The 25,573-nt window shown below is 37.7% G+C and overlaps 1 protein-coding gene across 12 annotated transcripts in view; it reads left to right on the forward strand.

Moving 5' to 3' along the window:
* CAPRIN1 (cell cycle associated protein 1) overlaps positions 1-25,573 on the forward strand; it is a 46,248-nt gene that overhangs the window by 18,154 nt on the left and 2,521 nt on the right. For 3 of the 12 annotated variants that reach the window (XM_087951183.1, XM_087951184.1, XM_087951182.1), the window contains exons 4-16: positions 5,179-5,265; positions 8,266-8,504; positions 8,624-8,706; positions 11,569-11,706; positions 13,232-13,284; positions 13,369-13,455; positions 15,149-15,301; positions 15,516-15,621; positions 16,264-16,325; positions 22,766-22,876; positions 23,375-23,524; positions 23,932-24,085; positions 24,606-24,800. In XM_087951183.1, coding sequence (XP_087807309.1) covers positions 5,179-5,265; positions 8,266-8,504; positions 8,624-8,706; positions 11,569-11,706; positions 13,232-13,284; positions 13,369-13,455; positions 15,149-15,301; positions 15,516-15,621; positions 16,264-16,325; positions 22,766-22,876; positions 23,375-23,524; positions 23,932-24,085; positions 24,606-24,800 — 1,618 coding nt within the window. The remainder of the gene's footprint in view (positions 1-5,178; positions 5,266-8,265; positions 8,505-8,623; positions 8,707-11,568; positions 11,707-13,231; positions 13,285-13,368; positions 13,456-15,148; positions 15,302-15,515; positions 15,622-16,263; positions 16,326-22,765; positions 22,877-23,374; positions 23,525-23,931; positions 24,086-24,605; positions 24,801-25,573) is intronic. The other 9 variants (XM_087951188.1, XM_087951190.1, XM_087951189.1 and 6 more) reach the window with 3 other exon arrangements.

Consider the following 25,573-nt stretch of genomic DNA (forward strand, 5'->3'; position numbering starts at 1 on the left):
CGGCGCCCACGGCGGCAACAGGCAGTTCCGCCCGGGCTCCGCTCAGGTGTCCAGCTGGAGCTGTCGGGAGTTGCTACCGCCGGTGCGGCTCCGGTCTCGTGTTGCCTTAGGAAGGGTGGGGCAAAACCAGGAGCCGCTGAGCCTGAGCCTCCGGTGCCGCTGCTGCCGTTGCAAAGCGCTGCCGCGGCTCTTTTTGCCTTTCCCTTCCCGAGGCGACGCGGGACTGGGGCCGCGCCGGCGGTAGCGACTCCTGACTCAGGGGGCCTCCGAGGGGAGGGGAAGAGAGTGACTCCTGCCTCCCGCTGTCATCATCTTCTTCTTTTGGGTTAGTGAATCAATTAAACCTTTCATGATAGTGAGATAGTTTCCCAAATTAATTATTTTTATTTTTGAAATTTACCAGTAGCTGCTGCATTTCCCACCCTCGGCTTATACTCGAGTCAATAAGTTTTCCCAGTTTTTTGTGGTAAAATTAGGTGCCTCGGCTTATATTCGGGTCGACTTATACTCGAGTATATACGGTATATTTCATAGAAGTATCTATTTTTCATAGAGGTATCTATTTTTATTTTTGAAATTTACCAGTAGCTGCTGCATTTCCCACCCTCGTCTTATACTCGAGTCAATAAGTTTTCCCAGTTTTTTGTGGTAAAATTAGGTGCCTCAGCTTATATTCGGGTCGACTTATACTTGAGTATATACGGTATATGCTTTTCATTGTATTCCTATTATTTGTTATTTGAGCCATGGTGGTGCAGTGGTTAGAATTTAGAAGAACTTTATTGTCATTGTACAAGTACAACGAAACTGTGGATGCACCCCAGCATGTTCACAATACAGTAAAACCAAAACACGTAAAAATAAAGATAAGAAAAATAGAGTACCCACGTCTCCATTTGCAATTTGAGAGTACAATATCTACGAATATACACAAAATATACATCCAACACTGACTGTGACGCTTTGCCGAGTATAATACACGAGATGGATTGTACTGTAATATATTATTATACATCTGAATGAGGTATTGAGATTTCACATCTTTTCACATCTTAATAAAGTAGTGACTTTGTGTTTATTTGCGGTTCAGATGGCCCAGGGAAAGAAACTATTTGTTAGTCTAGTGGTGTGGGATTTTATTGCCTAAAGCGCTGTCTAGATGGCAGCAGGTCAAAAAGATAATTACCAGGGTGTGAGGGATCTTCTGTGATGGCCTTGATTCTGTTTTGGCAGCGGGACCTGGCTAAGTCTTCCAGGGAGGGCAGAGGGCAACCAGTGATCTTTTGAGCTGTGTTTACCACCCTCTGTACAGTTTTCCTGTCCTCAGCTGTGGAACCTGCATACCACACACCTAGACAGTATGTCAGAGTGCTCTCCACAGAGGCTTTATAGAAAGCCAGCAACAGCTTCTTATCCAGATTGTTTTTCCTGAGAACCCGTGGGAAGTGCAGCCGCTGCTGAGCCTTCTTCACTATGGCCTTGGTGTTAGGGGACCAGGAGATATCAGCTGAAATATGTTTGCCAAGGAATCTGATCGTAGGGACAGTTTCCACTCATTCTCCGTTGATGATGAGTGGGACGTGGTCCTGTCCATGTTTCCTAAAGCTCATAATCAATTCTTTGGTTTTATGGACATTCAGTGACAGATTGTTCTGTGAACACCAGACAGATAGGTTCTCTACTTCTGCCCTATATGCCGTCTCATCCTCTCTGAAGATGAGACCAATCACAATCGTGTCATCCGCAAACTTTATGATGGTGTTTGTTGCGTGGCTTGGTGAGCAGTCAAAGGTGTACAAGGCATATAGCAGGGGGCTCAAGACACAACCCTGGGGGAACCAGTACTGAGTGTAATAGTGGAAGAAAGGTGGGGGCCAAGTCTAACAGACTGTGGTCTGTTTGTCAAAAAGTTCTTAAACCAGGAGCACGTGGAGGTGGGGACCTGCAGATTATACAGTTTGGTTACTAATATATCTGGAATGATAGTGTTAAACGCAGAGCTGTAGTCCACAAAGAGTATCCTTACATAGCTCTGTTTGTTCTCCAGATGACTCAGCGCTCTATGAAGTGTGATGGCCACAGCATCCTCTGTAGATCGGTTTGCTCTATAAGCAAACTGATGTTGATCAAAGGAGGGCGGAAGGCAGTCTCTGATGTGCTGTGAAACTAGTCGCTCAAAAACCTTCATAATGGAGCTTGTTAATGCTATGGGCCTGTAGTCATTGAGAGTGTTCATATTTGTTTTTTGGGGAACGGGGATGATGGTTGCAGCCTTAAAACGCAGTACTGCAGGCTACTTCTGACTGCCAGCTGTCTATAGTTTGGCAGTTTGAGTCTTACCGGCTCAAGGTTGACTTAGCCTTCCATCTTTCTGAGGTCGGTAAAATGAGGACCCAGATTGTTGGGGGCAATATGCTAACTCTGCAAACTGCGTAGAGAAGGCTATAGAGCAGGGGTGTCCAACCTTGGCAACTTTAAGACTTGTGGACTTCAACTCCCAGAATTCCTCAGCCAGCAAAGCTATAGAGCACTGTGAAGCAGTATATAAGTAAGTGCTATTGCTATTTGAAAGGCAAAAAAAAACACCATTGCAAATTAAGGGGAAGAAACTGCATGAATGAATGTGTTCAAAAAGTAGGAATCTTTTTTATTATTAAATTAGCTTATCAAGTATAAAATACAAAGGAAAAAAGTCATGGAAAAGTAAGAAAAGGGAGGGAAAAGAAAGAAGATGTAGTGTAAAGGGAGAAAAAGGAAAGAAAAAGAAAGAAAAAGGCACTGACTTCCGACTCTTTAGCGAGTAGAAGATAACATTACAACCACAACTTTTTGCTTTTACACAACAGTATGTACAAGCCATTTCTATAACAATAAGCCTATCTAGTTAATGAAAACAAAATCAAAGTTTCATTTTTGTTTCATTGCATGCAGAAAAGCTCAAATAGAAATATGGTTAAATACGTTCTGTTCTTTGGATTAAAAAAAAATCAGTTTAACCCTCTGCTTCTCTTTGCTGTGAGAAATAATACATCTTTTTTTAACCCTAAAGGGAGAAAACATTTTTTTTTAATTTTGGTATTTTACTAGTTCTACAAAGTACTCAGGAATTATATCTAAAGGAGAAAAGAGAAAACCTTTCATTTTTAACCCAGAATCCAAAATACAATACAACATTAGAACTTTCATTATCTATATCATACCAATATAAGTCCAATTAACTCCATTTAGCTAATTAAATTCTAATCTCTCCCTTGAGTTTATCCTCATGGAATGGATCTTTTTCTTCTCTTATTTTCAAATCTAGTCAATAGTATTTTACAAACTGGAAATTATTCAGCATTACTTAAAAAAATAGAGGACATGCATTTACATACTCATTTTACACATACAAACTAACTTAAAACTTTCTTTCAATAGATATATCAAACTTTTAAAAATCCATCCTAACTAACTAAGACATTAAATTTAAGTCATTTGTTCCCGCTTGTCTTTATAGAATAAAGTATTTTTCTTAGTAGAGTCTATCAAGTCTCTTTTCTTGAAAAAGGTCTCCGTTTTATTTATATCCATAAAAATCCCAAAGTTGTTCTGTTAGATGTGAATTAGTCTGAAGCAAATCTTCCAAGATTATAGTTTCCTTCGTTAAGATGGCTATCATCTTTTTTTCCTCAAATAATTATCAACTTTGTTAGTATCTGTAAAGCAAAAGTCTCAGAATTGACCTCTTGAAAGTTGTGAATTTACTTGATACTCTTGTTTCAGTTGCACTTGGAGGATTGTACTCAAACCATCATAAGAAAAGCTGATGTCAGATTTATGTCACTTAGGTTATTTGCATTGTCCAATATTTGTAAAGTTGCTCAGTGGATAATTGATAATTTTTTTACACCTAATTGTGTCTCATTCTTTTTTGATATCCTCTTTATTATTAATATATTTTGGCTGTTTTACAAACAGGGTGATCTTCTGCATTGACTGTTCAAGGATTTTCTTAACAGACTCTAGCTCAGAATTAAGCATCCTCATAGCTCCCCTAGTGGTCAAAAAGTGTTGTTTGTTTATTTATTTTATTTTTCCTTTTTGTAGCCAATCATAATTCTTAAAAACCAGCAAATTTCAACTACTCACAACAAAATGATACAGAGCTACAAATTATTTTAAAAGTAGTAGATTAAAACCATAAACTTTCCCCTTGTATTTCAAGAGAAAAAAAAATACTCCATTATTTTGGCTGCCTCTAGCAATCCTCTTCCTTGTCGTTTACCAATAAAGAAATCTCAAAAATGGCATTTCAGAGCTTCAAAAAGAAATGATAGGTTGTATCTAAAGAGAGCCTTTTTTTAACTGGTAAAGATAATAGTCACATAAATTGCTTAAGAAATCAAGGCCACAGCTTTTTGTCCACTTGAAAAATAAAATCCAAAATGGATATTTTGACCAACAATGACATGATTTCGACTCCGTCCCCCAGCTTCTGCTCACCAGTTATTTTGGAAGCCCAGCTTCTAAAACTGCTTGCAGGCAGTTGCTGTTATTGGAGGATCTTGAGGGGTTATTCTGGGACTTTCCTTAATCTCAGAGAGTCAAGTGGACTAAAAGGAAGCCTTTTCCTTCTGTTGTTGAATTGGAAAAAAGACAGTCCAGAGAGGAGATTTTCTGGACATTTCAGTTACTGGCCATGTCTTCACAGGAAGTCAAGAAGTAGGAATCTTGAAGGCTCTTCCTATTGTGACAAATGTCAGTGTGTGTGTTTAAAAAAAAAACAGGTAAAAGAGTACTTCATTAGGGTTCTGGATAACAAATGAAGTTTGGTAATATAAAGATGGTTCAGTGCATCAGTTGAAAAATTACACCAATCTTTGGTTGTTGGGAGATTTTTTTGGGGGGACACACTTTACTTATTTGAATATTTAAAGACCCTGGTAACTTTTGGGGGTTGGTGAAAGTGGAACAAATTTTGAATTCTGGATTGCTGGGAACGATTCCAGTTTAGGAATTGCTTTCCTTTCAAAACTTTTTGTTTTGACAGTTTTCAGTTAAAAAGTGTATCTATTTTGCTACATTTATAGAAAGTAAAATCGTTAGATTTAACCAAACCTTAATAGAAACACATGTGAAATACAGATTCAAGTTTTTATACTTTTAAAGAGACCAAATCAATTTTGTCTTCTGCTTTAGGATGCTGTGTCAAAGCACCAGGAAGTCAGTAATAATCTGGAATTTGCCAAGGAACTGCAGAGGTGCTTCATGGCTCTAAGTCAAGATGTAAGTAAAGAGTTGATGGTTCAGAATAGATTAGGTCTGGAAAAATTAAGATTTATGTTAGTGTGTGTGTGCGTGTGTAATTTTATTATGTAAGTTTTCTTGTGTTTATGAAATCTGAATACATCTTGTCTTGGATTCTTATGTATTATTAAATGTGCAAAATAGTTTTTGATGGATATGCAGGTTTCCACTTCAGTTTGGAGTGGTCTGTTCTTAACTGAAACTTGCATATTTTGTGTGTTCTTTTCTGTGCATAGAAAAATACATTATATTGATCTGTGCATGGAAGAAAATAGGACTGTTTTACTTTTCAAGGAGAAAGTTCAATTGATAGCAGAGAAAAAAAGAAGAGAACATTGAAAGTGTTGGTAGTATATTATGTGTTGTGACATTGAAATGGTGTTTGAAGGGAAAGTACAGGAAAGCTTGGGAGGGGAATATGGTGAGATATTTCACGCTGGAACGTTGATGGGGGGAGTAAAGGCTCTGGGAAGATGAAGGTTAGGCTGTTGAAATATGCTATGTTGGAAGTTGTATAAGGAACAGAGGGGTGCCATTCTCACCAACATTACCCATTTGGATTTTGTTTCATTTAATTTGTTTTATTGAAATGTGTAGCTCTTCGGGAACAAAATTCTTTGTCCTAGATTCAAAACAAAGCATTTATTCGGTTAAATGTTAACCGTTTTCAAAAATATTTTTTGAATACTTCAGGAATGGTCTAAGTAGAAAATAACTATTTGTGAATCAATAACTTGATTTGAGCACCACAAAAACAATATTAAGTAAATTAGGAAATTGAGTGGGTGGAAAAATTGATTCAGCCCTCAAGTTCCGGAAACATAAATATATTTCTCTGTGTGACTAATGTTTATAGTGATAATCAGCCTTGACATATGATGAGAAAAGATGGTATTTGAAAAGCATAATAAACATGAACAAAGATTGACTCTTTACAATTTCTCACATGCCCAGAAGCACAAAATCACACGAATATAAACATCCATTATTTCAGGGTCTTTTTAATTTTATGTGATGACGTGGGGCATGGCACAAAGGCAACACAGTCACATAAGTCAGAAAAGTTCCTTTAATACATCCAACTTTGCCCCCAATGTCAGTTACCTTTGGCTGGAGAAAAACCTTTCCCAAGAACAGTCTTTAAATGAAGGAAATTCAGTCCAAAAACAAAGTACGTATAAACCGTAAATAAAAATCCACACAAACCATGCTGCAGCAATTAACTGGACAGGGCAGGATAAGGAATTGCAGACTTCAAAGGCCAACAAAACACACATAGTTGGGAAGACGCCAGGAACCCAGATAAGCCTCGATCATAAAAGATAACTCACTATTTGCTTCCCACGAGTTGCTGTGCATAACCTCCCCTTTTAAACACTCTATTCCCAGCTGCAGCTAATGAAGGGAATCAGGGCCCTTTCCTCCCCCGTAAGCTACCTAGCTCACATTGCTCCCTTCTCCGTTCCTACCTGCGTGCCCTAGGATGAAGAGGGGATGGGCCTGGATCTTCTTCCGAATTCCCTCTGCCTTGCTCTGCCTCTCCCCTGCTCTGCCCAGCTGGACTTTGCCCTTCCCCAGTTTTTTCCACAGCCAACAGAGTCACACCCCACTCCCTGTCAGCTGCTCAGCCTCCCCATCAGAATCAGATTCCGACGGGCATGACATTTTAGATTTTGGGGAAAGGCAGGAATTTTTTAATTGTTTAGAATGAGTAATATTCCCTGCCCCAGAGCACAAGTGATTGTATTACACCGTGATTTTATTTAATCCAAGGACTTAAATGTTTGGGAATTTGAAGAAGACTTCTTTAAAGAATTATTACACCATGAACAAATGTACAGTGGAACTAGTTATCTAGAGAAATAGTGAACTCTCTTGGATATGTTCAAGTAAAGGCAAAAGCTTATCTACTGGAGATGCTTTACATGGCATTAAGATTTGTTTTAGTGTTTGACATTATTGATTTTTTTGGGGGGAAAAAAACAGATAATAAATTAACTGGAAAGATCCGTCCCATGTTTTCTTCCACCTAGCAATTTCCTATTGTGCCTTGTTCAGTATTCTAACCATAGAGATAAATTTCTCAGAAACTGAAGATAGCTGTAGGAGGACAAAGTACATTGTGCGTAATTTCACAAATGCAATAGAAAATATAAAATCAAGAATTCTGATTTCATTTATGATGTGTGATACTGAAATGTTTCATAAAACAACAGTGAAAAAAGGGAGGTGAGAAAAGTAGTATCTGGTGCTGGTGGAATAGTGGAAAAGACTGCTAGTATGGAGAAGACTAATTACATTTAATTATGCCTTAAAGAGGCGAATCTTTGTTGTCACCTTTAAAGCTCTATATGGAATTGAGCCAGTTTATTTATGGGAGTTCTATTCCCAGTGATTTCTGCCTGTTCCTTTAGATTTGGCAGAGTGGATTTCAGACTCCCAGTGATGAAGAATTGTCACCTGATGGATTCCAGGAAATGAGGCCTATCTTGTGGAATAGCCTCCTTCCCATTCCTCCACCTCAGATTTAGACAACCCTGATCCTATTAGCTTTTCAGAATATTGAAAATCTGGCACTTCCCCCAGCAGTGGGCCCAGTATATTAATGGATCTTTGATGTGAGTGTGGTTTGATACATTGATATAATTTTTAGGCTCCTTGGTTCAATTTATTTTGAAATGATTAGTTTGTGTTGAAATTGTATAGTTTATGTTTTATTTCTGCTTGTATCCCAAAATTCCTTGTTTAGATTGGCGGTTGAATATATTTGTTCAAAAAATAAATCTAGTTAAATAGTGCGGCGAGGAGGAAAATCTTTAGCTATGATCTCAGAAACTTTTCAGGAAACACTGAAAATATTTGAAATAGTTTTTAAGTATTGGATTTTTCCTGTTAAGATGCTTAGGATTTTTAATATGTAGAAACCATTAAGTTTGTTTACTTTTAAAACACTTGTTAAGCAAACATATTTTTCACCAGATTCAAAAAACAATAAAGAAGACAGCTCGACGGGAACAGTTAATGAGAGAAGAAGCTGAACAAAAACGTTTAAAGACAGTACTTGAATTGCAGTATATTTTGGACAAGTTGGGTGATGATGAAGTGCGCAATGACCTAAAACAAGGAACAAATGGGATATCTATATTAACAGAAGCAGAACTATCCATACTTGATGAGTTTTACAAGCTGGTTGAACCTGAACGTGACATGAACATAAGGTATATACTTGAGTATAAAGCCAAAATAATTCAGAATTGTAATTGTGATCTAATTATTTTTTTGTCAACAGGAAACTTTTGAGGTAACGTTACATTTCTCTTAATTTCTTTTTTTGAAGGTTGAATGAACAATATGAACAGGCATCCATTCATTTGTGGGATCTATTGGAGGGGAAGGAAAAATCTATATGCGGAACAACATGTAAGTATTTTTATTCTTATGATTTTCAAAAGATAACATTTAGAATATTTAGGGTGGTTCTTTATCATTTGTAGTACCTGTGGTTTTATGGTATTATCAACAAAGGAGACAGACTGCAAATTCTCATACAGTATCCTTAATTTGATATGCTAGCAAAACAATGCTTAGGATCATCCAAAAGAAGAAAATGCCAAATGTTCAAGCTGTTTTAGAAAAGGCAAGGAGCATGAGACATTATTGCTGATGCATGATAGATAACTTAGAATGCCAAAGAATACCAAAAAGAAGTCATTGTGTGCTTTAATGATTATAGAAAGTCTTCTGTTTGTGTTAATCACATCAAGCTCTGGAATGTACTCAGAAGAATGGAAATCCCAAGACACGTTATTGTCCTCATGATACACAGATCAGAAAGCCACTATATAGACAGAATTTTGTGAAATAAACTGGTTCCAGGATGGCAACTCTGCATGACAAGGCTTTGCTTTCTCTTTATTTATTCAACATATATGCTAAGTTATTTTAAGGGCAGCTGGATTAGAAGAATATGAGCATGGTTTTAAAACTGGAAGAAGAGACATCAATAAGTTATACTATGCTGATGACAACATGGTGATAGCTAAAATTGCAAAGGATCTATGAGCTCTGATAATAAAAGTCAAGGAGCACAGTGAAAAAAATGGGACTAAATTAATTAAATTAAGACCAAACTAATGACAGGTAGAACAACCAAACTTATAATTTATAGTGAAGATATTGAAATGGTGGATAGATTCTGCCTTTTGAGATCAACTATCAAACAAGCAGTCAGAAAACCTATCATAGATTAATACTTCGTAGAACAAAAGATTTGGATAAGATATTAAAACATAATGTTTCTGTATCTACAAAGAATTGTGCAAGCCATGGTATTCCCTGTGATTGTCTATGGAAGCAGAAGTTGGAATTTGAAGAAACAGGAGAGGAAGAGTACTGACATTTTGGAGATTTGGTGTTGGAGAAGGCTCCTGGGAATACCATGGACAGCCAAGAAATCAAAGGACCATCAACTAATAACAGTTCTCTTTCAAGACACAAAAGACTACGTAGACTCAAATTACCTTAGTCCAGCCACATTATGAAAATATATAATTTCTTTGGAAAACCCTCTGATGCTGGGAAAGGTGGAAGGATAGAGAGGAAAAGGATGATCAGCAACATGGTGGATGGACTCTGTTATATAGGTTCACTGTTGGAAGACCCAAAAGACCAGGTTAGGGATGTAGTGTTATGAATGTGGCCATTAAGAGTCAGAAACAGTTTGATGGCCCATAATCAACGTATTAAATTGGGTGTCAAACTCACATAATCACGGCATCGTTACATGATGTATTGTGACTTTCCCCCCTCTGCTAAACTGGACATGGGCATGGCAGTGCGTGATGCATCCAGCCTGTGTGCCATGAGTTTGACAGCCCTGTATTAAATTGTGTTTTCTAATCGTGCAATCTTATTAGCTATTATTAGAGCATTTTTAAAATTTGTGTTAATGGTCTAATTGGGAAGAAAGTTGGTCATTTAGGAATGTCCATTAAATCACATCCTGGGGATTTACATCATTTATATTATTTCTGTAATGACATAACATTAATATGAGTGCCTGAGTCACAGCACAAATATTGGTATGCTACATGTAAAGTCAATTGCGTTGACATCTAGAAAAGGTTTCCCTGTATTATATTGCTGGGAATGATTAGCAAATACTTCCTAGCAGAAATTGGATTTGCAAGTTGCGTATTATGCAGAAAAATATTACAAATTTCATGTCTCCTACTGAAAAAGAATGAATTGATAGCCAGGTTAATTTTACAATACAGCTAATTCTTGCTTAATGATTGTTCAGTGGCTTTGAAATTATGATGGTGCTAAACCAAGAGAGTTAGGAAGTATGCCTTAAGTTATGGCCATTGCATGCCGCTGTGTTACAAAGCAATACTCGTAAAACTATGGCACTGCTGCAACTATCCCCCTTGTCTATCTCCTCCCAATCTAGGCTGTCCTACTCAATGCATTCAGCAATGCAAGTCTGGATCTGAAATAAAGGCCTGAGGCCTTTAGCAGACTGACTAAGCTGGTAATGCCCCAGGCCTTGCAACATTCTCCAAGTCACATGAGCCTTGGGGAACAACACAATTGCCCTTACCACCCAGTGCTCTAGATCTGTTGCATGCTGCTTGCCTTTCTATTGAGAAATCCATGCAGTCTACCCAAAGCATCTCCAGATCATACCAAGCCTTCTTTCCCAAAGCCTGTTCATATGCAACTTTGGAAGCTTCCAGAAATCCTTCACAACTTCAGAAGCCCTGAGCAAATAGGCTTCAGTATACTAGTATTCTCTCTAGAGTAAGCCTGCCCAGTAAAATGCTTTTCTCCAGCACATCGATTGGAATCCACACATGGGTAGATACATGCCTTTCTGCCCAGAGACTTGAGTCCTTCATTTTTTTTTTTACCACGCCCCTCTATCAACTGATACTTTCCCAGTTCACGACTCAGTCTGGCCCTAAAGGGACATGGCAAAAATTGGCTCTCATCTTTAGGCAGAAACGCTTAGATTGTCCAGTCAACAAGCTTCTATCAGTTTGGAAATTATAGCTCAGTCAGCGCTACTGTGGTCCTAAAGCACTCGGCTTGCTGACGTTATATTACATCAAATATACATGCATTTTAATATGCTTCTGTAAATAGAAACATTTTTTCAAATTGATATACTTTTTAAAATATGGAATAATTGAAACATAATGATAGTTTCTCTCTCCTGTAGTTAATGTAAAGATATTTGGTAAATGACACAATTAAAAAGTGATGTTTTCATGGTAACAGATAAAGCCCTAAAAGAAATTGTTGAACGCGTTCTTCAAACAAGTTATTTTGACAGTACTCACAATCATCAAAATGGACTTTGTGAAGAAGAGGAGACAGCATCTGCACCTGCAGTTGAAGATTCTGTGACAGAAGCTGGTAATTAAAAGAATTAATTGAGTCTGATACTAATCATGTTAATTAAAGATTCATACTTTGCTCAATGGGAGTTATTTCTGAGTCAAAATTTATAATACTCATGGTAGAATTTTTGAAACCTTGTGTGTACTTATTTGTTGAGTGCAGTTTGCTTACTATGCTATATTGTATATAAAAGGCTATACTCACACTACATCAGGGGTAGTCAAACTCAAGGCCCGTGGGCCGAATCCAGCCCACATGGTGCTTAGATCCAGTCTGCGGGGCCAGCCTGGAAATAGCAAAGGACTGTCCTGCAGTGCCTCTGCTAGTGAAAATGGGCCATGGGGGGGCAGCCCCAGCGCGACCCATTTTGGCTGGCAGAGTGGTTCAGGAGGCCGCCCAGGCCAAAAACGGGTTGCGCAGGGACTGCTCGTGGCTCCCCCATGCCCCCTTTTGGCTGGTAGGGTGCTGCAGGACAGCATCTGTCTCATCTCCTCCCCCCCCACAGCCCCCGGCTGGCCCATGGAAGACAACTACAATACTGAACTGGCCCTCCAAAAAATCCAGTTTGACACCCCTGCACTACACACTTAGAAATTGATTTTTAAATTGTTTTCACATTTATTTTCATACAAAGTAATTTGGTCAAATGTATGTCACACTGGCCAGCCTTTAAAAACTAGGCTAGCAAAGCATTATTAAATCAAGTGGTGTTAGCTTCTGAATTTACAAGAGTATATGTTTAGTGAAGAACTTACAAGGAGAAGCCATAATTTTTAGACTTTAGTTTATTCAAGGGTTAATATATAAAATGGAAGCCAAGTTTCTCAGATATGAGTTATCCATTTTGCAGTTTCCTCCAACAAGAAGAAACAGATTTGAGAGATGTTAATGGGTGGGATGGATCCCTTAACTCAAGACATCTATTTTAATTGTTCAAATTTCCACAACCCACAAAATGAGCTAAAATGTTTGCTAGGATACTCAGATGGGGTAGGGAATAAAGAGAAGATTAGTGAGTTACACAGTCAGTGTTCCAGCTACTTAATATTTTCAGAAGGGCACAATATTTTTTAAACATACAGTTCAAGAGAACTATTAAATAATGAAATATCTTAGATTTTAAGGCCTGTATTTTGTGGATTGAAATAAACGGTTATAATTTTACTTCACAGCTAATATATAGATCAGTGGTAGTCAATCTGGTCCCTACCGCCCACTAGTGGGCGTTCCCGCTTTCATGGTGGGCGTTAGGGGTTTTGTCCCCTACTTTATAAATCACCATTACTGTGGAGCCAGTGGGCAGTTAGAGAAAATTTTACTACTAACAGAGATACAAAAGTGGTCGGTAGGTATAAAAGGGTTGACTACCCCTGATATAGATAAATAAGAATATTTTTACTATTTTTTGATTGTGATTTATTTGATTGTTGGAGCCATCCACAATTACTGAAAATTAGGCATAGAAGTTTAATAATTAAATATTATTAATATAAAATTCATTTTAATAAAGCTTTATGTAAAGAGTGTATTTTCCTCACAGAGCCAGAACCAACAGAAGAATACACTGAACCAAGTGAAGTTGAATCAACAGAGGTACTCTTTAGTAGAAATACTGTAGTCACCTTTCTAGAATGAATGTTGTTGGTTTATTGTTATATTCTTTCACTTTTATTTTAGTATGTAAACAGACAGTTCATGGCAGAGGCTCAGTTCAGCAATAATGAAAAGGAACAAGTAGATGAGTGGACAGTTGAAACTGTTGAGGTAAATTGTTATGTACCTTTTATAAAATTTCAGTAAGTTATAATTCTTTCATAACTTATAGTGGTAATGAAAACAGAATAATTAATTTTGAACCAGTTCTCAAAAAAACCTTTGACAGGAATGAATATTTTTTCCAAATATAGAAGACCTCGGGTTACAACAACTTGTTCAGTGACTGTTGCAAGTTGCAACAATGCTGAACAAGTGGGCGCTTGACAACCAGCTCATACTTGGAATAGTTGCCTTCAACTTGCATGATCAGAGTTTGCAACAAGCAAAGTATATGGAGAAATGGCAAGGAAAGTTGCAAGTTGCTTTGATAAGTCTCTCAACTATGCTGCCTCCCCCTATCTCTCTGCAATTGTGTTGTGCTAATCACCTGCACACCCTCATCTATTCTTATTGAGATTGGCTCTACTTGTACAGTGTTTACCAGCTATTTGTGCACTCTCCCTGGCAACATGTGCACCTCTTTGCTCCCCACTGGCTTTGGTTATTGGAAGCTGGCAGAAAGTTGCAAGGAGGTGCTTGCTTAATGATGGGGACTAAAAGGATTGCCATGATTATGTGATATGGTTATGTGACATGCTTAGTGACCAAAATTCCAGCCTTAACTACTGTTGTAACTCAAGGACTACCTGTATTTAGTGGTGTATTATTTTATACACTGTATTTATCTAGAAATCCTTACATATATCATTTGAGCCTTTATATTAATATAAATGGATCAGAACTGATGAAAATGCAAAACTTCAGCAGCTGTATGGTTGTGCGTAGAGTATCAGTAATAACAAGCACTGAATATTTATGATAATTTCATTGATATAAAGAGCATTTGAGCATTAATATATAATAAAAATAAGCAATCATAAGGTTAGCATCTCCTTATGAATGCATACCAATGCTGTTGGAATTGTATAAGTTCTTTACTGTCAAGTTTATGTGTGTTTTAGTTAGGTTCTAACATTTAAGAATCCTATCTTTTCCCCTTTATAAAGATATATCTACAGATTGTCCTCAATTTAAAATCACAGTTAGGACTGGAATTTTTGGCAGTAAGTGACGCAGTCATTAAGTGAACCATTACATGACTGGACCTGATTTTGCTACCATTTTAGCATGGTTGTTGAGGGAATCTGGCGTCCCAAATTGAATTTACTTGTCAGAAGCTAGCTGACAGTGTCTCAGATCGCTATCATGTGACAGCAAGGGGCTGCAACAATCAAATATGAGCTGGTTGCCAAGCACGCAAATTGTGATCACATGACTGCAAGCGTGGTACAATGTTCATAACTTTTGTGGGTGGTCGGGTTTTAAGTCACTATTTTCAAGGCCATTGTAACTTTGAACCATTGTTAAATGGTCGTAAGTCAAGGACTATCTGTATAAAATCCTTTGATTACTGTCATTAAAATCCCAAGCATACTTTATTTACAGAGATCTGCTTTGTTTCTCAGTTTTTACGTAAGCTAATCGCATATAATGCTAGTTTTGTCCAAATCATCCTTCCCATTTTTGCACTTTTTAAAGGAAATATTGACCCAGAACTATTTAAAACTGAAAAACATTTATCTTTATATTTTTCCCCTGGAGTACAAATATACTATCATTGCAAGGTTGCTAGTAGATAATATTGTCAATTTAACATTTAATTATAGACTGTTTGAAATTGTATTGATTATTTTTAATGTAGGTGGTAAATTCACTCCAGCAACCACAGGCTACATCTCCTCCAGTTCCAGATGCCCATACGCTTACAACTGTAGCTCAGGCAGACCCACTTATTAGAAGACAACGGGTGCAGGATCTTATGGCACAAATGCAAGGCCCATATAACTTTATGCAGGTAATTAATTTGATTAATATAAGATTACAGTATTTTAAAAAACGAGTAGAATCCAATTGAGGAACTGTTTTCTTCAGTTGAACCGAAACAGAATTTGGCCCTGAATGATTTTCATTGATTTTGTCTGTGGTGAAGCTGTCTTAAATCTAGTCTTAATAATATAAGAATTTATACTTCTAGTGAAGCTGGCTTAAATTTTGGCTTAATTATCTAGGACTCTATGCTGGAATTTGAGAACCAAGCACTTGACCCTGCTATTGTTTCAGCTCAGCCTATGAATCCACAAACTTTGCAGATACCACAGATGGTTTGCCCTCCAGGTCTGTAATATAATATTTTTGTATATGAACTATACAAAACTCAATGGCAATGAAACTCAAGTAATTAGGTATCTTTACATTTCATTCCATTTTATATCCCACCTTTCTACATTTGTAGAATGTTCAACTTTACAAGGAAAAATAAATCTTAATAAAAATATTCACATGTTAATTAATATTTATAATTAATATTTAAAGTCTGGCTGAAAAGACACATTTTAAGTGTACATTTTAAAGTGGAAAGAATGGGACTTAACACCCATCCTAAGGAAATCCTGTTGAAATGTTTCTCCAAGTCAATCTACCTTTGAAATTGGGGGAATCCTTAAAATAATTTCTCCTGCAGGTCTTAATATATGGACAGGTTTATAAATAGGAGAGGCAGTCCTTCGTTTACAACTTTAGAGGTTACAATGGCTGCTTATAAGCAATAGAAAATCGTTCTTCCCATACTGAATTACATATTTTTGTTTGTATAATTAGAAACTTAACTGATCCATTTTGTATCAGCTGATATTTCTGGATATTTTTAAGGATAGTTCCATGGAGAAATTATAGTAGTCAAGCGCAACATAATGAGGCATGCTTAAAGAAACTTCCACTGTATTAATGTCAATATTGATTATATTATCCTATTTCTAGTTCATGCTGAATCTAGACTTGCACAAACAACCCAGGTTCCTGTACAACCTGAAGCTACACAGGTAAGAATCCTTGATAATTAATGGCTGGATATTTCTTTCTAAACCTTTCCCTCCTCCTCATTTAGGAATTGTTGAGCTAGGTTCTACAATACTTTCTTCATTAGCATGTAATTAGAAGTGGATGAACTTTTAATAATGTACTTCTAGATTACCAAAACTGGGGCAATCCGTTTTCCTTTGAAAACCCAAGCTTGTAGCTTTCACACTATTTTGAGATATCATCCGGAACTATTTCATATTTGCTTTGAAAAGGAAATACAGAAAAAAATATTTCCTCAGGCCCATGTAAAAGCCCTGCTCTGGTTATAGAAGAATCCACAAACAATTAAAAAATATTTATAAAACTCCTTTTTCAAAAAAATCTGAACTCCTATCATACTCAAAGTATGATACAGATCATAACTTAGCATACTGCTTAGCTTAGCATTAATTCCATTAGGGAAGTTACATAGAAAGAAATCTGTAAATGTCTCTGTACAAACAGATGGAGACATCACAATGAGAAGGCAGCAACAGTCTCTTAAAACTAGGGTTATACAAAACATTGGGTGGTCGGTTTCAGGAGATCTGTGCTTGGATTGAAATACGTTTCAGCTGGGTACATATTCCAAACAGAAGTAGAGTAAAAAACATTAGTAAAATGAAAGACTGAATGGTATGTAAAAATAATTAAACACAGCAGAAGAAAGGTTAGGATTAGGTGCTGGAAAATATAGATGGGGTGGTTTTCATGAAACAAAACATTTGCATGAAACAAAATATTTCATGTTCTCAAAAGTATGTTCAAAGTATATTTCATGTACTCAAAATTCTGAAGTAATAATTATCCTTGGAAATTAACTGTGGAAGTTGGCTTTATTTTAGTATTTGAATTACCATGTCATTGTGACTTGCAATATTCTTTCCAAATTAGAACCATGCCTGTAAAGTGTTTAGGGTGAATTGAATCACAGCCATTAATTAATTTCACATAGAGTCTTTCAAAATACTGTTGTTTTTTTTTGTCCAGCCATTTCTAGATCAGTGGTCGCCAACTGGTGGGCCGTGAGAAAATTTTGGTGGGCCACAGCATGCTGAGGTGGGGAGGTGGGGCAATCCTGCAGTCTCCCTAGTAAACCCGTGTTGTGGCTGCTGCTCCTGCCTCAGCGCATCAAGGCTGAGCAGCAGCAGGAAGAGCGCGGACCTCCTGAGCCGCAGGAAGCAGCTGCCCTCAGGGGAAGATGTTCCTAGGGGGAGGCTTGACCCCCTCTTCCTCCTTGCCAGAAGCACTCACGCTTAGCGGGAAGGAGGAGGCTTGTTGGTCAGGGGCGGTGAGCACTTTGCGTGTGAGTGCTTCTGGCGAGGAGGAAGAGAAGCTCTTGAGGGGGCGAGCCTCCCCCTTGCAACAACTTCCCCCGAGGGCATCGCTGGCAGCTGTTCAACTTCCTTGATGCGCGGAGGCAAGAGGCAACACCAGTTCAGAGGTTCCTTTCCCTCAACCCCCACCCCCTTGCAGGCCAGGCCTATGCCACGATCTCCCGTGCATATGAGTCCATCCGCCGCCAGTATCACCTGTTGCCCCACCTTCCCGGCAGCCATCTGGTCTTCAGTACATGGCCTGTCAGCCCAGAGTGGAGGTTGTCTGCTGTGCTGAACGATGTGTGCCTGCGCCCTCTGCTCTTTCCAGCAGGGGGAAGCAACCCCTCTCAGCTTGGACTCTGGGTTTGTGACTGGTATGTCTTAACTGGGACCGGGATGACTTCACCTTGCCCGCAGGACCGCCAAGTAGCAGCTGCCAGCTCCTTTCTCCACATGCCAAGTCTTACCATGGGAAAGAGAGCAACTGGGGTATCAGTGTAGCATCTCGGTTAGTTCATAATCGCCCTACCCGGAGAAGGAGGTGCTGGAGGAGGAGCAGTAGTAGAGAAGCAAGCCAGGTGTTAAAGACCCGGGGTGGAGGGAGGCTTCCAACCCAGCCCCCTTTCCTTCCCCCAACTCCAGGCAGCCACACCTGGTAAAGGAGGGAGAGGTTTCCTCTGACTTGGGGGAAATATGAAATGACAGGAGACCAGATTTTTTTTGGGGGGGAATGCTCTGCTTTTCTTGTTATATATTTTTGTTCTAATTAAATAAGCTTATACATAATTTTTAATAGTACATTTATATTTAATATAAAAAATAAAAAATTTATATTAAATATACACTGCTCAAAAAAATAAAGGGAACACAAAAATAAGACATCCTAGATCTGAATGAATGAAATATTCTTATTAAATACTTTATTCATTACATAGTTGAATGTGCTGACAACAAAATCACACAAAAATTATCAATGGAAATCAAATTTAGCAACCCATGGAGATCTGGATTTGGAGTTACACTCAAAATTAAAGTGGAAAAAAACACTACAGGCTGATCCAACTTTGATGTAATGTCCTTAAAACAAGTCAAAATGAGGCTCAGTAGTGTGTGTGGCCTCCATGTGCCTGTATGACCTCCCTACAATGCCTGGGCATGCTCCTGATGAGGTGGCGAATGGTCTCCTGAGGGATCTCCTCCCACATCTGGACTAAAGCATCCCCCAACTCCTGGACAGTCTGTGGTGCAACGTGGCATTGGTGGCTGGAGCGAGACATGATGTCCCAGATGTGCTCAATTGGATTCAAAGGCAGAGGTAGCGGTCCTGATGCTGGGTTGTTGCCCTCCTACGGCCTCCACCACGTCTCCTGATGTACTGGCCTGTCTCCTGGTAGCGCCTCCATGCTCTGGACACTACGCTGACAGACACAGCAAACCTTCTTGCCACAGCTCGCATTGATGTGCTACAACACATGGATGAGCTGCACTACCTGAGCCACTTGTGTGGGTTGTAGACTCCGTCTCATGCTACCACTAGAGTGAAAGCACCGCCAGCATTCAAAAGTGACCAAACCATCAGCCAGAAAGCATAGGAACTGAGAAGTGGTCTGTGGTCACCACCTGCAGAACCACTCCTTTATTGGGAATGTCTTGCTAACTGCCTATGCTTTCCACCTGTTGTCCATTCCATTTGCACAACAGCATGTGAAATTGATTGTCAATCAGTGTTGCTACCTAAGTGGACAGTTTGATTTCACAGAAGTGTGATTGACTTGGAGTTACATTGTATTGTTTAAGTGTTCCCTTTATTTTTTTGAGCAGTGTGTTATCTTTTTTTAAAAAAGTCATATTAGTGGTCCTCAGGATTTAAAAGTATGAGTTTGGTATTCCCTGAGGTCCAAAAGGTTGGCGACCCCTGTTCTAGATAGTTGCAGCAAGCATTGTTTGTGTAGAATGTATAATTCCATTCATACGTCACCATCAGTTTTCATTGAGTCTAAACATGTTAGATTAGTTTAAATACCAATTAACTACTGTAGTTTTAAAATTTAAAAGTATTTCTTTCTAGGACCTTAAAGTGGTTTTTGGACTCATTAAATAAATTTCCATTAAAATTAATGGTGAATAAGGATTAGGATTAAAGATGGAGCCATGATTAAAACCACAAATGAAAATCAGAATAGAGCAAGCATTTCATATAACTAAAATTTTTGCTAATTTTTACTATCGGTTTCAGAATGACATGATCACAAATATACACTTTTGGAAAAGTAATAAAAGACTTTAAATTGATTTTAAGTTTATTCTTGGTTCTGTGATGAATATCTTCACCACTTTAGAGGTAGTTTTTTCATTCCCTTAAAAAATCATAGAGGAGTATTTTTGAACCGTGGGCCAGTTTTTGTATAAGTAGTCCTAGATTTATGACCATAATTTGGAGCAAAATTTCACTAAACAGTCCTTAAGCAAGTCATGACCAGACCAATTTTATACTATTTTTATACCACAATTGTGCCACTTTGTCGTTTCCCCAATTAATGTTGCTTGTTGGGAACTGGCTGGAAAGCTTGCAAATTATGATCAAAGGATGCTGCAACTCGTCATAAATATGAGCTGGTTGCCAAGGGACCTAATTGAAATGTGATCACCAAGGTGGTCATGATTGTAAATACAAGTAGCAGGTTGTAAGTCACTTTTTCTGAGGCTGTTGTAAGTTTGAAATCATTTTATTTTATTCAATTCAAATTTGAATCCAATGAACAGTTGTAAGTTGAGGACTACTTGTAGCATTCGTTCCAGTTATTTTTGAGGTTTCATATAATGAGTTCTCCTATTTTACTGCTCATTTTTATTTATGTCCTAATTTTCTGTTCAGTTCAATACTTCAGCTAAAATACAATACAAATAGGAAATAAATATAGGAAATATACATTTAAAATCAATGCTAAAATCATCGAGTATTAATAATTAAAGGAAATTTGGTACTAGTTTTTGCTTCTGGTTACTTTTCAGGAGTAGTGGTAAGCCATATTAGTCATGTCAAGATTATAAATAAAATCTGGGAAACGATTGCCATATCTGAGTTGTTCATAAATAGATGCATTAAATATAAATACACAAACGTGTTCCATACTCATGTTGTATCTAGTGATGCCTGAGAAGGAGAAAACATTCATAGATTGTTGTGTAGCATCTCCTGAACCCTAGTCCTCAAGTTCACTTTTTTCATTCATTTTTACCAATTCTGTCATATCTGGATTTAATTATATCTGTTTTAAATTATCTACCCAATTGCTGAGCTTCAGTAATGTCCAAGGATATTGACTACTTCCCTAAAGAAGGAGCAGTGGAATTGGGAATCACCAGAACATTAATGGTGCTTCATTCCCCGCAGCTATGGATACTTTTCCTTGCAGTTTAATACATGTATAAGAGTATATAGGCAACAACATGGAGTCCTATGGGATACCATTGGTCAGTAATCTAGATGGTAGTAGTCAGTAGTCTCACAATACTGCCTTCTATGCACAGTCCAGAGAAATACACTAAGACCACTGCAAGGCAGTCTCAATCATCAGATTGTTTAGAATGATGCCATGTTGAATAGTATCAAAGCTTCCCACAACTCCAAGATAACTATTTATATTTCCATCATTTAGTTGCCAGCATAGGTTGTTCATTAGGCTGTTCATCTAATGCCTGACCTGTTCTATAAAATCTATCAGTCTATAGATTAGACGAGTTCTTAATTTGATGATGTCAGAACCCTTTCCCTCCCCAGCATATGAAGAGAAGTAGGCCTTGACTTAGTCTCACAACAGGGAGCTGAAAATTAATAATTAAGTGTGGTTCTTGAGATGTTTGATGGCCCTTTCTCCCACGGTCAATAAATGAATGCCATGGTAGTTAAATAAGGCATGTGACCACGCTTGTGACTGGCTTCCCTATTGACTTTTGCTTGTTGGAAGTTAGATGAAAATGTGGCGAATTGTGATCACATGACAGTGGGACACTGTTGTAAATACACAATAGTGCCCAAGTCACAGTCACATGACTGCGGGGAGACTGCAAAGGCCGTGAGTCATTTTTTGCAGCACCATCATTGCTAAATAAATGGTCATAAGTAGGAATTGTCATTAGCAAATGGCTTTGACAGGTGCCTACTCTTACAGGTTTAATTATCTCTCAAAATTTGTTTAGGGCTTTCCTTCTGCTTTGCAAATCAGCGCAGGCTTACCCAGGCAAAGTGTGGATGAGATGAATGTGCTCCTACTTGGTTCAGAGACTGGGCTTTATACTTTACTTGTGTAAAGATCTATGAACTGAATCTCCTATCCAAATTATGCAGTTCTCCAAAGCTTTTGGAGAAATAGAAAGGATCATTAGAAAAATTGGTGCAGCTAGTATAATTACTAGGCTTTCTTAAAAGATTATGAAATAAAAAACTATATGGTTGTAATCCTTAATATAGCTATCTCACAAAGCAGTGCTGTAATATAAAAATAAATAATACGAAAGCCTGCTAATATTAGAATTTGCAGAAATTTTAAACAATTTTAAATTTTTTTGGCCTAGCTAGAAACTCAGGGAAAATGTCAAAATGCAGATAGTCCTCGACTTATGACCACAATTGAACCCAACATTTCTATTGTTAAGTGAGACATTTGTTTAGTGAGTTTTGCCCCATTTACGATCTTCCATGCCACAGTTAAGTGAATCACTGAAATTGAAAGTTAGTAACCTGGTTGTTAACTGAATCTGGCTTTCCCATTTGACTTTGCTTGTCAGAAGATTGTAAAAGGTGATCACATGACCCTGGGACACAGCAAAAGTTATAAATGTGAACCGGTTGCCAAGCATCTGAATTTTGATCACATGGTCATGGGGATGCTGCAATGGTTGTAGCTATGAAAAACAGTCATAAGTCACTTTTCAGTGCTGTTGTAACTTTGAACTAAATGAACTGTTGTAAGTCGAGGACTACCTGTAGCACTTTGTGAATTAGAAGAAATAAAAGCCTTCTAGAGTTTCTACATATTCAAAGGAAGGACTTACCGAGAGGCCCTGGCCGGAGTTTCTGTTAAATTTTAAAACTTTGACAGGTCCCCTTGGTTTCTTCCACAAGTGAGGGATATACAGCATCCCAGCCCACGTATCAGCCTTCTCATTCAACAGAACAGCGACCTCAGAAAGAATCAATTGACCAGATTCAGGCAAGTTATGAGACTTCATTATGCTTGGGAGGGGAAAGAGTTGTGCATATATAGATGAGTGCCCCTCTTAAAAAATATTGGAAACCATTTATTTTAGATATCAGGGTGGGGGGAGGTGATAATTTTTTAACTTGAATGCTTTTTTAAGTTTCTCTGCTCCGATCCTGAACATTTTAGAAGCAATTTTTAAAATTTAAATTTGGGTAGACTTCATCTAATCAAAAGATGATTAGATATAATTGATATTTGATTGACATGGAAATGCCTCTGTAGGTTTACTGTTCCTGCACAGGAAACTATTTTCTGTAATCTTTTCATGTTCAAGGTTAATTCAGAGTAGAATGCTAGGATATTTCTACTCTTAATAAAGAGAGGATACTATGTAATTTTACACTTTCCCCTTTTGTTAGGCACACTTCATCAGCAACAACCTATTTCATAATTAACAATGGTATTGATGTCTTGCTTGCTAATGTTACGTTGTATTTTATTTGTCAGGCTTCAATAACCTTAAGTACAGATCAGACACCAACATCATCGCCAATTCCAGCTGCATCCCAGCCTCAGGTATTTCAGGCTGCCTCTAGCAAACCCTTGCATAGCAGCGGAATCAATGTTAATGCAGCTCCATTCCAGTCCATGCAGACGGTAAGCATTAAATATATTAAAAACATAGATAACAAAATTTTGGATGTCAGCATCATGATAATGGTCAATTTTCTCTAAATACTATTAGTATTTTATTTTATTTTATTTTATTGGTGTCCCACTTTGTTTTATAAATGACTCAAGATGATGAACATATCCAACACACCTTCCTCCTGTTTTCCCCACAACAACAATCCTGTGAGGTGAGTTGGGCTGAGAGAGAGAGTGACAGCCCAAAGCAGTTGGCTTTTATGTCTAAGGCAGGATTAGAATTCATATCTGGTGCCTTCTGAACCTGGTGTCTTAACCACTAGACTAAATTGGTCTATGTTTTTGAAATGTTTATAGAATATCACTTGAATCCTGAGTTTAAAAATTCAACTGATTTTTACTTACTATCCACCTAGGTATTTAACATGAATGCACCTGTTCCTCCTGTCAATGAGCCAGAAACTCTAAAGCAACAAAATCAGTACCAGACCGGCTACAGCCAGACATTCTCCAATCAGCCTCATCCAGTAGAACAATCAGAACTTCAGCAAGAACAGCAGCTTCAGACAGGTAAAACTCTGAAAAACTGAATGCTCTTCTCTCAAAAACGTTTTAAAGAGATGTAGACTAAATAATTCTTTACTGATGGTGTTTATATAATACATTGTGCACGTTCTGAAAAAAGCAGTTCTGCAATATTTGTATGGTTTTACAAAGGGGGAAATGCTATGGGATAAATATTAATGTTGATGATTTTATATACCAAACTGAACAAAACCCATATCCTAGCTGGTAAAAGGGACCCCCTCCCCCCAAAAAAACTTTAGGAAACTAAATTGATGAAGTTACAGAGTGAACTCTTTAAATTATGTGAAATGCAGGGACCATTCTACATGTTTAGGGAATTCAGACTGCCATGTTGGATTTAATTCTGCAAACAATCTTTCTTTAGATAGGTAAACATTTACTGTCCTACTTGGTGGCTCTTAAGCAGAGTACATTGGTGAGTTAGCTTGATATTATTTGAGTCTTTAGGAAACTGGAGTATACATTCAAACTTCTTGTACTGTCTTGGTTTTTTTCATTTTAGTGGTTGGCACTTTCCATGGTTCCCCGGACCAGTCCCATCAAGTGGCAGGTAACCACCAGCAGCCTCCACAACAGAATACTGGGTTCCCACGTAACGGTCAGCCTTATTATAACAGCCGGGGAGTGTCTCGTGGTGGATCACGCGGCACTCGAGGCTTAATGAATGGATACAGGGGACCAGCCAATGGGTTTAGAGGTAAAAACTTAAAAACCTTTTAAGATTAATTCTGAATGTTTTTCAGAAATGCAGAATATCAACAAGCTTAAACATTAGAGTAGCATGCTTTAATTTTTTAAAAACAAAAAAGTGCAGCATTACATAAACTTTGTAGTAGTTGCTCTGGTGTAGTCTTAGTAAATAAAGAACAAAGCAGATCACACAAGGGCAAAGTATGAGAAGGAACTAATTACAAGTGTTTTGATAAAAGTTTAGTATAATGTATATGAAACTGAAACTGACTTTCCATCTGTAACTGGCTAAATGGCTGCATCTTTTTCAGGGCTTATTACTTCCTTGGCTTACAAAAGCAAGTCTTTCACTTATACAAACTATGACTCTTGGTGGTATTCTTTATTTTGGTGCCTGAATTTATTAATGCATTTAAATAATTTATAATAAATCTTGCATATAGTGGGAAATGAATGGTGCACAGGAGCCCAGATGTAGTTTAGACACTTATTTGGTAATTTTATCTTAAAAGGTTAAGTATGGTATAGATAGAAGAAGAATTTAATATTCAATTGTGAAGTTCTAGTGTATTCCGTTTTTAAGGAAATTCTCCATGATCATACTTATAACAATTACAAGCAGGAATCAACATACTTATTCCTCCTCCCTTGTGGTGCTTTCTCAGAATGCTCAATAAGATTCTTTGTGCGCAGAATGCTACTTCTGGATACATCATAAATATATTCATGTATATTTCATAAGATAATCCTATCTAGTAATCGTTTTATCCTGATTTTTAG

This window comes from Notechis scutatus, chromosome 1 (genome assembly GCF_049901735.1).
Source record: "Notechis scutatus isolate UNSWTSFEM ecotype Mainland chromosome 1, rNotScu1.2, whole genome shotgun sequence".
Taxonomy (NCBI): domain Eukaryota; kingdom Metazoa; phylum Chordata; class Lepidosauria; order Squamata; family Elapidae; genus Notechis; species Notechis scutatus.